At 48.2% G+C, this 12,928-nt stretch overlaps 2 protein-coding genes and 1 pseudogene across 2 annotated transcripts; 1 reads left to right on the forward strand and 2 right to left on the reverse strand.

Moving 5' to 3' along the window:
- The first annotated feature begins 2,306 nt into the window (after positions 1–2,306).
- On the forward strand, positions 2,307–5,970 carry LOC135915407 (putative nuclease HARBI1; annotated as a pseudogene).
- LOC135915379 (myb/SANT-like DNA-binding domain-containing protein 3) lies at positions 5,279–8,221 on the reverse strand. The gene is made up of 3 exons (XM_065448413.2): positions 7,954–8,221; positions 7,697–7,888; positions 5,279–5,289 (listed from the first exon to the last, which is right to left on the reverse strand). The coding sequence occupies exons 1-3, from the start codon at positions 8,219–8,221 to the stop codon at positions 5,279–5,281; spliced, it is 471 nt and encodes a 156-aa protein (XP_065304485.2).
- Positions 8,222–8,628: 407 nt separating this feature from the next.
- LOC139047529 (uncharacterized) lies at positions 8,629–10,473 on the reverse strand. Its single transcript, XM_070521357.1, has one exon. The coding sequence runs from the start codon at positions 10,193–10,195 to the stop codon at positions 8,843–8,845; it is 1,353 nt and encodes a 450-aa protein (XP_070377458.1). The 5' UTR covers positions 10,196–10,473; the 3' UTR covers positions 8,629–8,842.
- Between the last annotated feature and the right edge of the window lie 2,455 nt (positions 10,474–12,928).

Genomic DNA, 12,928 nt, shown 5'->3' on the forward strand with positions numbered 1-12,928 from the left:
TTCGTATTACCAAACACTAAAATGTCATCCATGACGTTGACAACACCTGGCAGGCCACATAGTATTTCTGACATCCTTTTCTGGAAATACTCCGGAGCGGACGTAATTCCGAACGGTAGTCTGGTAAAACAGTACTTCCCGAATGGAGTCAAAAACGTAGTTAGTTCTTCAGAGTCCCTACTTAGGGCCAAACAATGAAACCTTCCTTACCTCAGTAAGGAAGCCTTCATTGCGGTGAGGCTGCCTTATGTCACTCTGAAAGCCTCCTTATTGAGGGGCCCTCAGTGAAGGCTTCCTTGGTGCTCCCTCAGCGTAAGGCACCTCCGAGCACCTTGCCTCAGTAAGGAAGCCTTCATTCTGGTGAGGCCACCTTATGCCACTCTGAAAGCTTCCTTACTGAGGAGCCCTCAGTGAAGGTTTCCTTGGTGCTTCCTCTGCGTAAGGTATGTCCGAAGCTACCTTCATGCGTCCTTACGCCGCTCCTGACCCTGAACGAGCGCTTCACCTCACTGCTTAGCCACGTGACGTTTGCTTGCGCACGCGCGCTGTCGCCGACCTGCGGAGAAGCGCGAGCACCATGTGAGCGCGGGACGCGCGGGCTGTCTTGACCACGACCTACTGAACTACAGACCTGCACAGATCTCCCTCCTCCAGCACGCCTGGTCTAGTTCGCCCCTTTTGCCGCTAGGGAAAGAACGTACGAGCAGAGTGGCGCTAGTCATAACCTGTTCGCTGTCGTCTGCTTCTACGATCTGTTCAGCGCTTGTCTTGCCATTTCGGCAGGCACAAAGCGCTTGTTTTGGCGGTAAATGAATAAATTCACAAATATACAAAAGAAGACATATTTGCGAATGCTTTGCGTTTGAATAGTGAAACTAGAAGAGGATGAGCGGTGCAAGAAATGTAAACAACGAGCATAGGTGGCCGCTGCAATGCTAGATCGACGGCATAAATTTCCCTTTCCTAGCTCCTTAAGAGACTGGAAAAATTGTTCAAGAAGATTCATAGGATAATCCAGCCTCTTTTAGTTGATTAGAGACAGCGTAATGTCGTATATGACATTAGGATATACTGCTTTGTGCCGTAGTGAAAGGAAGACGATCTGGTAAAAGTATAGTAAAAGTATTGACGAGTAAGTCCTCCACCCGATATGTGCAATAGTCTGATCGATTCTGTTTCAAGTGAAGGTGAGTATATCTTGTTTTTAATATCGTTGGATGTCTAGCTCTGTAGAAAGCTTGCAAAAAATTAAGCGATCCCAGTGCTTTAAAACGTGCTGCAGTGCAGGCCTTAAAAATCGTGTCACGGAACTCTTTTCAAACTGTAAAGCTAGCTTTTCCGCGTAGTACGCGGCAGCATAACGGTGGTGCTGAAGATACGTACGCAGTGCAGCTGTGTGCGTAATTCACTTTTTAACTCGTGACGCATTCACGGACAACTTTTAAGAGTTAAAATGAGTGGTAATCGTTCTGTCGTCGAACATTACGGTGGCTTCAAGTTTCTAAAGGGCGCAGACGCGAATTTTACAACGTGTACAATGAAACTGTTGGGTACGTTGCGAACTCTATACACAATGCGATTTATAATAATCTCCTTGAAAAAGGCAGTGGGAGCGGCTATTTAACGCTATTTTAGAGAGCAGCGGACTACACGCTCCGACATTCTTTAGGTTCGGGGAGTCAACTTTTGGAGCCAAGTTTCCGATCAAAGCCTTGTGACATCTCTGTCACTGTGTTAGCAAAAATCATCAACTAGAGAAGCAGTTCGTCGCAACACCACAGCTGCCCTACTACTTACAACGCCGCACAACCGCCCACCGCGTAGCAGACGAACAGGTTATAAAAGCGCCACCTACGGCAGTCGGTTGAACGAAAGTGGGCGCAAGCTGCTCCCATAGAAGCCGGATATCTGTGCAGGTCTGGAGTTACAGTAGGTCGTGGTCTTGACAGGCATGTTCATATCAGAGAGAGAGAGAGAAGAGAGAGTGTGCGATTGTAAAGATGAGGCGCTCGTATCAGCCGCACGTTCGGGATGAGTGGCGTTGCTAGGCGTTGCATGACGCCGGCGTGCCAGCGTTGCTGGTGACCATCCGGTTTTGCGCTATAATGTTGAACCTTTTTACGTTTAGTAAACAATACTAGAAGAAAGAGCGTATGCGTCTCTATATTAGCACTTCAATTTAAATATTATGCGACGGCACAACATCTTTTTATTAAATAGTGGTGTTCGCGTAGAGCTTTTAAGGTATCCTCTCGGACCCAGGCATGCGGCAACCGTTCCTTACGTGAGGACGGGCCAAGGGAGCTTTCAGAGTACGCTTGCTCCCTCCATCAGTCCTTCGCTGTAAGGAGGCCTCACGTAAGGTTAGGAAGCTGTCGCTACCTTCATGCGTCCTTACGCTGCTCCTGGCCCTGAACGAGCGCTTCACCTCACTGCTTGACCACGTGACGTATGCTTGCGCGTGCGCGCTATCGCTCGCCTGCGGAGTACCGCGAGCGCGCTGGCAAGCGTGGCCGTCAGCGCCTTGAGCTGATTCAACGCAGTCAAAGAAGAAATGGCGTCGTGGCGAGGTGACAGTGCGGCTGACTTCGTGGAATTTGTGAAGCGTGGCTCTGAGTTTGTGTTCGGAGAAGTGTACCGGTATTCACCCGCGGTGAGGTCACTTCGGGACGCGGTAAACCCCATGGAAGTGTACAGTGAAGAAGAGTTCGCCTTCAGGTTCCGCTTCACCAAGGCGTCCGTGTTGGCCATCATGTCCGACTTGCAGTTGAAAGGCAACACGGACCAAAGGGGAGCGCCGTTTCCACCGTTGCTGAAGCTTCTCATAACGCTTCGTTTTTACGGCACTGGTGCTATTCAGACCGTCGTGGGCGACCTGGTGCATGTTTCCCAGCAGTTTGTGTCCCGTTGTGTGTGGGAAATTACGCAAGCCATATGCGTACGCCTGTTTCCGAAATATGTGCGGCTCCCCACGGCAGCTGAAGCGCAGGGTGTGATGGCCCGATTCTACGAAATTGGCCGGTTTCCCGGTGTCACCGGGTGCATTGACTGTACGCACATCCCCATCGTCAGTCCTGCAGGGGGGTGAGAACGCCGAGGTGTTCCGCAACCGCAAGGGATTCTTCTCGATTAACGTGCAGGTAAGCCTACGTATTTGTTTGTATTCTCCTATTACTACTTTATCGTGTGAATTTACTGTCGCATTAGTAGCTGCTAGCTATGTCAGGTATGCACACCTTTGCATCTTCAGTACAGCGAAGTGCAGTCGTCCGCAGGATTGCCTAACTCGTGCTCCGACCCCTCGCACAATGAAGGCGACAATTCCTAAGACAGCAGCTTGTATAGGCACTGTTTGCGCTTGAGTAAAGACGCGTAGCCATACAGATTTTCCTGTCATTAACGCCGTACATGTAATTCAGCGCGTAGCGAAGATGTCACTTTATTTGGCGTGCAGTACACCTAAGTGCTTTGAAAAATGTGCCGTTGCGTTTCATATAGAACGATGGCTGCATTTTTGTGGCACATATAGCGGCGAACTGTGAAGCGCCACTTTGTGGTGCTAATTGCTATCACTAGTGAAACATAGCGTCTCACAAAATTCGCTGCATTTGCGATCACCATTTTTGTATTTACTGAATATTTTGAAGTGGAATAATTCACATTGAACACGTTAGTGTGCTAAGCAGTGATCCCGCACCTGTATGTAGGTTATGCATCAGAAAGTGCCGCCAAATATGGTGCACTCATGTGAAATATACGGAGAATACATATGATGTAGCATGTTGGTTGATCAGAAAGGATGCATGCAAGCTACGAATGTTCACGCATGGTTGTTCTTGTCAGACGTGACCATTTTAAATATATGCACACTTATTTGTTGACAGGCTGTTACTGGTCCAGAGCTGCAATTTTTCGACCTTGTAGCAAGTTGGCCTGGATCCGTGCATGACAGCAGAATATTCGCCAACAGCAGAGTCATGGCGCTGTACGAGCAAAGAGCTGTGCCTGGCGTTTTCCTTGGTGACCAGGGATACGCTTGTCTACCGTTCCTCATGACACCGCTGAGGGATCCACGCACTGATCCCGAAAAGAGGTAATGGCACATGCAACTTGGTATGACCAGTTATCATACATGCACTCTTTATGTTTAGTGCCATTGAACATTGCTTAAATCTTGAGTGTTATGTAAGGAGACAGAGAATGCAAGCGTACTATTTCATTTGCAAATGACAGAGATATTTGTACATTGAACACATAACTTACAGAAGCGGAGCAGGCAAACAAACGGGAAGGTAAACCTCTGAAATTTTGTGGCTCCTTATGTACAAGCCCCCACATGCCTTACTCCAGTCTCTGAACGGTATTACTGTCCACACTGCCACACTGGCCATTTACTGTTTGGTTCGTTATCTCGAAGGGCACATAGGCTTCACAGTGTCTAAATGGTAATCCCATAGGGAGCTAGCGAGTACAGTTGAAAGATTTTAAAAATGTATATTACTACCTGCCTGCTAAACAAAATAACTAAATTGTTCGCATTCACTGTTCCACAGTGAAGTATGGCTGTAACTGGGCCTGCTCAAAATTCCATATAAATATATTGCTTGTTGCTTAAGAATTTTTTTTACATTTTATTTTTTCTCCTGCAGGTACAACTCCAGTCATATACGAACGAGAAACAGCGTGGAACGCGCATTTGGCTTATGGAAGAGGCGCTTCGCTTGCCTGAGGGTAAAGCTGCTGACAAAGACTGACCGGTCTGCAGCCATTATTACAGCTTGTGCAGCACTGCACAACCTTGCCCGTATGTTGCGAGACCCTTGTCCACGTCCTGATGAGGAACACCTCGACGCGAGTCTGCCTGACAGTGCTACCCAAGGGGATCCAGACACGCTTCTGGGCACACAAGTACGCAGCTGCTACATCCGTCGGTGCTTTTCCTCTGGGCACAGGAGCGATGAAGTGGACTTGATTTAAACATGCAGCTACTCAGTGTCTATTGTGAGCAGTGTATGTTAGGTGGTTCGAAAAGCTATGTTCCACATACCATTGAGAGTGTTTGCTAGCTGCTGGACAAATGTGTTCAAGTCACCCGCAGACTACCAGTTGAGACTGGCTGACCTTGCAGTGAGTAAAACGCTGTGTGCATTGAGCAAAACATTGCTATTTGTAAACATGACATGTTGTAGTTGAAAAACGACATTTCAGGCCTACTGTTTCTTCAGAAAATGACATAATTTATTCAAAGTAAAATACAACAGGTACATGTGCACAATGACTAGTTGTTACCTGTGAAACAAAACAAACAAGAAGAACCTGAGCATTCTTGCCATCAGTTGCGGCATAATGTATTGAAAACCTTAGCTACGTTTGCTTGCCTTTGCACTTCAACAAGTTACTATTACAGATATCCTTTAATCAGAGTCATCCGCCTGCAGCTGTTTTTTCAGGAGCTCCTGCTTCAGTTTTTGCACCTTTTCTTTTTCTTTCAAAATACGAACTTTAATTTTATGCAGCACATTTCGTTTTTTCCTTTCATCGTTGTGCTGCTCCTTCAGGTGGCTAATTTTCAGCTCGTGTTCTTCTACAATGCATCTCAGTCGTTCGTTGTGTTCAATCGCTTTGTTTTTTTTCTCGCTTTTGATGGCATCGAGACGAGCCTCAAGTTCAGCCTGAAGTGTCTCCTGCAAGAGACCTAGCCTACCTCCACGGACATGCCGAATACTTGGCTCATCTGCACGTTGACTGTTGTGTGTGTTTGTGTCAAATCCAGGCTCATGTATAGAAGGATTGTCTTCATCACCCATGCATGATGTACAAGAGCTGTGCACCATTGACTGCATTGCTGCTCTGTCACTTGAGCTGAGTTCGAGTGTTCGTTCTGCAAAGAAGTGGTTTCATCCATTTTAACAACTTGCATAAATTGTGAGGAAGTAGATCATGAAATAAAATACAACTGAATTTGTTAAATGCTTTCAGATTCTCTGTCATGGAATTTATGCAGTTACAAATGATAACACGCCTGTACCAGTAGCCCTCTTAACAGTTCCAGGTATACAGACAGACAGACAATGAACTTGAATGTTCCAGGTATACAGGTTTTTTTTTTAGCTGCACCAAACTTGTAACCGTTGCCTATGGCAGATTGCACAATATCACCCTTCCTCTAAATTAGTCAATGCAGTGGCGATTCCTTCCAGAAATCAAAGTGCTTAATTTACCAGGTAACATAGTAACACTAATTACCATTTTATTTAATTGCTTTATGCCACACAATTCAGCATATGACTCATTTGCACGGCGTATGCACTTGGAATGAATTCTCTGGACTGTGCCACTTTTCAAGATAATTTTCAAGGTGTCAGATGAAATGTGCTCGTATTGCAGGTACTGTTTTAAGAAACCGCTCTTGCATGCATTGAAGCACAGCAGTGTTGACACCAATGCATTTCGACGGACATTTTGAAGATATCTTGGAACTCTTGCTGTACAGAGAATTCGTTCTAAGTGTGTGCGCCATGCGAATTCAGTGGCTATAATTTATACGTTGAAATGCAAAGTAATTGATTAAAAACTAATTAGCATAATTACGTTACTCTTATGATTACGATTTCCATTTCTTGCAGAATTAATAGCCGCTGCATTGAGCAATGTAGATCAAGGGTTATAATTGCATTACCTGCCATAGGCAATTTTTTAAGGAAATTTTCTGCACCTAAACAAGCTTGCACAAACAGTGTGTCCCAGCTAACTTTACCTAGAGTTTTAAAATGTGCGAATGCCACATAGCTGGACATAACCAATGTAAGTAATGTTTACCGTCTCTTGGAGATACTCCAATTATTTTATTCAACCTAATTACGTAATTAGTCTGAAATAAGTCATGAAACTTCCCAAATGTTATAATTACATCACAAATGTCAATGAGAAAATTGTAGAGCGATATGAAGTACACCCGATACAGCTTTCTGATGCTCAATACGTGCTACATAGAAGTATTTTTCCGAGTGTGAAGGAAGCCCGCAAATGCATGCGGAATTGTCGCGCGAGTGACCGCTCGAACCAGTTTGCGTGTACTTGCAGACTTCCTTCACGCTCGGAAGAACACTCCTATGTAGCACGTATTGAGCATCAGAAAGGTGTATCGCAGGTTTTAACATTTAACAAGTTAAATAACATTTCACAAGTTGATAATTAATTAGGGGTAATTATGTCATTACATAGATTGAAAAAAACTATCACAGCATCTCCTAGCGACAAGTAACACTACCTTGGTTCTGTCCAGCTACATAGCATTCGCATATTTTTAAACTCTGGCGAAAATTAGCTGGGACACCCAGCAGGTGACTTGGGTGCATGCAGAACGCGAGCAACATATTTGTATATGAAAGCGATGACACCGATCCCCCAGAATAGAGATGGGTTCGTTTACGAGAAAAGGAAAGGTCGGCCATTCTGCACTGTAAAAAGGAGGAGAGAAGAAAGGGTTTTATGGGGTGACCATGTGGACAGAAAAGAGATGACAATATATGCAACCACATCATGAAAACGGCTCACGAAAACGGCTAATCAAAATCGTGAGTGGAGATGTGTGCTGCGGAAGAAGCGCTAACGATGCCTGGAGAGCTTTCCACCTCTGGCCACGCTGCCAGTACCAGGTCTTTTGAGAGGGACCTGCTCTCGCAAGTCTACGCACCTTCATCACTGTCGGCCGGTCCGCTGTCATGCAACATCCCGTTCAGTATCTCCAAAGCGCTTTGCGTATCTGATGGAGCATCTAGCGGGCGGTCGCTGTCAAAGGGGTTTGGTACTCGCGTGGTCAGGTGTGGCACGACTGCTTCAACCTGTGCAAGCCGATCATCTATAGGCTGTGGTGGCGGGCCGCCTCCTGTAAATATGCAATACGCATTGTATGCAACACGCATTGCCTTTTCGCCAAGCAGTGAAACATACCTGTAGCCATGACGTCACGAATTTGTTTCGCTTTCTCGCGCTTCCACCTTTGCTTCAAGTTATCCCACAGCTTCTTGAGCTGTTTGACGTCCCGGGCACGCACAAAGGGCCTGCTGTTATATTCTGCGCACAGTTTTTCCCATGCCTTGGCCTTCGCGGTTAACGACACGGCGTCCGTGCGCTTGTTCTCGATGACGTCCTTATACTTGTTGATGAGGTCCTGCACAAGGTCCTTTTCTTCTTCGGTGAAGTATGTCTTGCCAGGCATGTTGGTTTCATTCGCGCGTTCTGTACGAATAGATTTGATAGGCATTCCACGGCGCATGCGTGCCAGTGTTATTAGAACGCATCAAGTTTTTGCGCTAGAATGGGGTACTTTTTCACTTATAGTAAACAAAAAATATAAGAACGTGTCACCGCATCTTTATATTACCGCTTCAATTAAAAAACTTGCGCAACGATACAACTTATTTTTATTCAATAATGGTGTTTGCGTAAAGCTTTTAAGTGATATTCTCCAACTCAGGCGGGCGGCAACCGTTCCTCACGTGAGGACGGGCGAAGGCAGCTTTCAGAGTACGCTTGCTTCCTCCATTGGTCCTTCACTGTAAGGAGGCCTCACGTAAGGTTAGGAAGCGGTCTAAGGAAAGGAGCGTTTCATTGTTTGGGCCTTAGTCGGACTTGATGGAACCCCGAGAAGGCGTCAAGCTTCGAAAACCATTTCGCACCCGCCAGAGAGCCTAATGCTTGATCGACCGTAGGTAGCGTGAAGCGTTCACGAACGACGCACTTATTTAACTTTGTGAGGTCGACGCATACTCTCAGTTCCCCCGACTGTTTCGTTACCAGGACTATTCCTGCGCACCAATCCGTGGGGCCGTCTACCTTTCTAATTATTCCCATGCGCACGAGTCTCTCTATTTCGTGCTTTAGCCTTTCCATGAGCGGAATCGGCACTCGCCGCGGAGCGGTTATGGCATGTGGAATTGCGCCCGGTTGTAGCCTGATTGTGTATTCTCCTGGGATAGTGCCTAGACCGACTCATGCGCGGAAAAAGTGTCTCATACCGTTGCTTGTCTGCAGTAAGCGAGTCGGCAAATTTAACGATACCTAAAGCCTCTAAGGCTTGCAGCCCGAGAAGTACGTCGCGAAGAGGGCTAATGACATAGCACGTTTGTCGGACAGTCCTCTGTTTCCACGCAATCTCTGCGACAAATTTGCCTAGAACATTGAGCTTGTTCCCGCCAGCCCCCTGTAGTACCTCGTCTGAGTTATCCAGGTGGGTGGGCAATCCTGGAAATGTAGAAGGTAGAACCGACACTTCTGCACCCGAATCAACTTTAGCAAGGATAGGCACAGAGTTTATCAGAACCTGCACATAGCGCGCTTTCCCGGCCGCGTCAATCGCGCCAACGAAAGTTTCCCCGGTACCATGTTCGACAGCCCAGACGCGTACCTTTCTTTGCGCTGACCCAACTTTCTTAAGGCAGGCTTTCGCAAAATGTCCTTCGTTACCACAGTAGTGGCACTTGGAAGCCTTGGCTGGGCACGTCGACCTCGGGTGCGCGTCGCCGACGCAGTAGGGGCACCGTCTCTCTTTGTGCTGCGGGTGTTTCTGGTGGCCTACGGCGTCCACGATGGCGCCTTGGTCCTGAAGTTCTGGCGGGCTCCCGATGTGGACACCCTCCGGTCGAAGGCTCTGCTGCTGCTGACGCACGGTTTCCTTGAGGCGAGCCTTGGCTAGCGCCGTAGCCAATGTCAGCTGCGGATCCATCTGCAAGGCCTCGGATAGTTGCACGTCCCGGAGCCCGACGACAAACCTGTCCCGGATGAGTCTCTTCTTCATATCCCCAAAGTCACAGCGGTCTGCCAGCACGTGAAGTGCGGTTGCGAACTGATCCACCGACTCTTCTGGCCGTTGCTGGCGTCTGTGAAAGCAGGCACTTTCATAAACAATGTTCCGCTCTTTGACGAAATGACTGTCGAACTTCTGCTTCACGACATCATAACTTTTTGCTTCATCGTCGGTCAGCTCAAATGTAGCAAAGACTTCGCGGGCTTGGCGTCCCATTGTGTAAAGTAACGTGCGTACCTGGGCCTCTCCCGAACGTTCGTTGAGAGCTGTGGCGAAGCGGTAGTCATCGAAGTGGTTGATCCACGCCGGCCACTCTGACGTTTTGTCAAAGTCCAGCGGTGGTGGCTGTTGGAGCCCGGGGATTACCGTTGCGGGCTTGTTTGCCATTTTCTGGAAATGCTGCCGTCCACGGCCTCAGCGGGATAGTTGACCACCGCCCACTTCTGACACCATGTCGTGACACGGCATACGAGCGTGACGCGTATGCGTGTCGGAAGGAACAGTCGACGAGCCACGGTCCGGGTGACGAAAGGGAAAAGTCCCCCGTTTATTGTGCTGGCCGATAATATACATTCTGGGGACGTCACGTGTCACAAGTAGCTTGGCAATCGCAGTGGTCGTCCAGCTATCTGTCGTGACGTTGCACGCCGCACACAGGCGGGCGATAACAGCACATTCGCTACCCTTGTTCCTTGTATCGCAGGCAAGTAGACGTTTGTTATGCGTGTGGAGAATTGGGCCACAGGTCCGACGTTTGCACGAAGGGAGAAGACCAGAAAAAATGCCGTGGATGTGGCATGCTTACACCATCAGAGGATTGTGATTCCAAGTGCGCCATCTGTGGTGGGGCACACCAAACGTCAGACCGCAAGCGCAAACAGCGCTTCCAGGTGCCATACATCGTGCGCCAAAGACGGCGGCGCCGCAGGCGCGCACTTTACGCGCAGCGGGCGGCAGGACCGCGTGGCTTCGACACAGCTAGCGGCGGAGAAGCAATGGCGGGAGAGAAACCCTTCTACACCCCCCACCGCAACATATCGGCATCGAGAGGACGCTCCCGCTCCCGATCCAGAGGACGATCCAGCAGATCGTGCTCTCGCGCCAGTGGGCGCGACAATAGCAACAGACGCTCCCGTTCGAGAGGACGATTGGGTTCCAGGGTCCGAATCCAGGAACCAATGTCCTGGGCAGACGAGGCCAGGATGAACATCTCAAGCGGCAAAAAGGTAACGCAGGGCATCTCGCCGGAGCATAAAAGCGAGCAATCTGAGATTTTAATGCTTAAGAAGAAAAATGCAGAGCTAAAAGAGGCACTACGAACGCTGAAGGCTCAGTTCGAGCTCTTCCGTAACTTGCGTGAACCCCACGAAGTAGCCTTACCCATCCCAGTTCAAGCAGAAGGGTCGAATAAGCGCAAAGCTATTCCCCCCCCCCCAACGACCACGGAAAGAGAGCCAATGCAAACTGACGAATCCCCCGCTCAGGACCCTAAGCCAGAGCTAAACATACTCGCGTCTTTGAAGGTAATTGAGGAATCGCTCTCGCAGATGAGAGAGGCCTTAGCTATTCAATCTACCACTATCGAGCATATGGACAGTAACATCTCCCACCTAACACGTAGAGTTGGCATCCTCGAGTCTAAAATGAAAATGATAGACTCTAGCAAAATCAAAAGCATCACCACTGGCACCACTGCAAAAGCTAAGAAAGTACAGCAGGATCCCGATAACACGAGTCCCCTGCAGGCTCTGTTAGTTCAATAGAATTCAATATGGCGGGACGAATCGGAAACCTAATTATCTGGCAGTGTAATTGCGCCAGCTTCTTAAGGCGCAAGGCTGCTCCATTGCAGCTCATCAAAGCACAAGCGATAAGGCCGCACGTCCTGCTCCTGCAAGAAACACTTAGTGAGAAGGTAAATTTATCGGGCTACCGTTCAGTTAGCCAAAAAGGAGAAAATGGCAGAGGTATCGCCACATTCGTCAGGAAAGACACCTCTTTTCAGGAGCACGAAGTCAAAATTTGTAACTCGGATAAGAAATCTGGTCTCGAGGCACAGTTAATTGAAATCATCCCCCACGGAAAAATCCGACGTAACATTTTCATTCTCAACTTGTACAGCTCTCCTTCCGCTCATAAGCATAATCTCTGCTCACTACTAAATAGGGTCGCAACCACTGCGAAATCGCAGCCCTAATAGTCGCAGGAGATTTCAACGCTCCCCACCCGGCTTGGGGTTACGTAACACGAACAAAGAAAGGGGCCAACCTATTTGCAGCGAGTACAGACCTAAACCTGACGCTGGTCTCGGACCCACGTTTCCCCACGAGGCTGGGAAACTCGGTCGCCAGAGACACGACCCCTGATCTCAGCTTCACTAGAAATGCTGTGGCCACGTGGTCCAACTTACAGGAGCACTTGGGGAGCGACCACTACATAATAGAACTCAGGATGGAAATAATAGCAGCTCCTCCCAAAACCTATAAATACACAGACTGGGACCTCTTTAGGAAAATAAGAGGTGAAGATGAGGCATTATACGACACGTTCAGTGAACTCCTTGTACAGATACAAATGGATCTCGCACTGGATCTATCCAAGGCATTCGATACCATTGCACATGACTATAACCTTCAGGAGATATCGGCCTTGAACTTAGGAGTTAAATTCTTTTCCTTCGTTGCATCCTTCCTCGAGAGCAGGACGGCGGCCATAAAGTTGAGGCAATCAGTCTCGAAATATTTCACACTCGGAAACAGGGGTACTCCCCAAGGGGCAGTTATCTCACCCCTTCTGTTTAATATAGCAACGCGCAAGTTGTCGGAAAGCCTTGCAGCAATTCCTTACGTAGGTCATGCATTATATGCTGACGATATTACAATCTGGTGTCCTGGAGGATCGGAGGCTACGGTCGAACAAGCTCTTCAGGAGGCTCTGGATGTTACAGAGTCTTTCTTGGAAGGTACGGGACTGGCACTCTCGCCTGGAAAGTCGGAACTCCTGCTGTACAGACAGGCTAGACGAGGTGCTAGGGGACTCACCCCACACGATCAGGTGCCCATTAGCGTTCTTACCAGAGATGGGCACACCATCCCGAGAATAGACTCTGTCAAAATACTA

This window comes from Dermacentor albipictus, chromosome 7, assembly GCF_038994185.2.
Source record: "Dermacentor albipictus isolate Rhodes 1998 colony chromosome 7, USDA_Dalb.pri_finalv2, whole genome shotgun sequence".
NCBI lineage: Eukaryota > Metazoa > Arthropoda > Arachnida > Ixodida > Ixodidae > Dermacentor > Dermacentor albipictus.

Coding starts and splice junctions, on each gene's coding strand:
- LOC135915379 (XM_065448413.2), bottom strand. CDS start 8,221: ATGCCTGGCAAGACATACTTCACCGAAGAAGAAAAGGACCTTGTGCAG. Junction 7,889..7,953: donor TCGTGACGTCATGGCTACAG/GTATGTTTCACT, acceptor GCATATTTACAG/GAGGCGGCCCGCCACCACAG.
- LOC139047529 (XM_070521357.1), bottom strand. CDS start 10,195: ATGGCAAACAAGCCCGCAACGGTAATCCCCGGGCTCCAACAGCCACCA.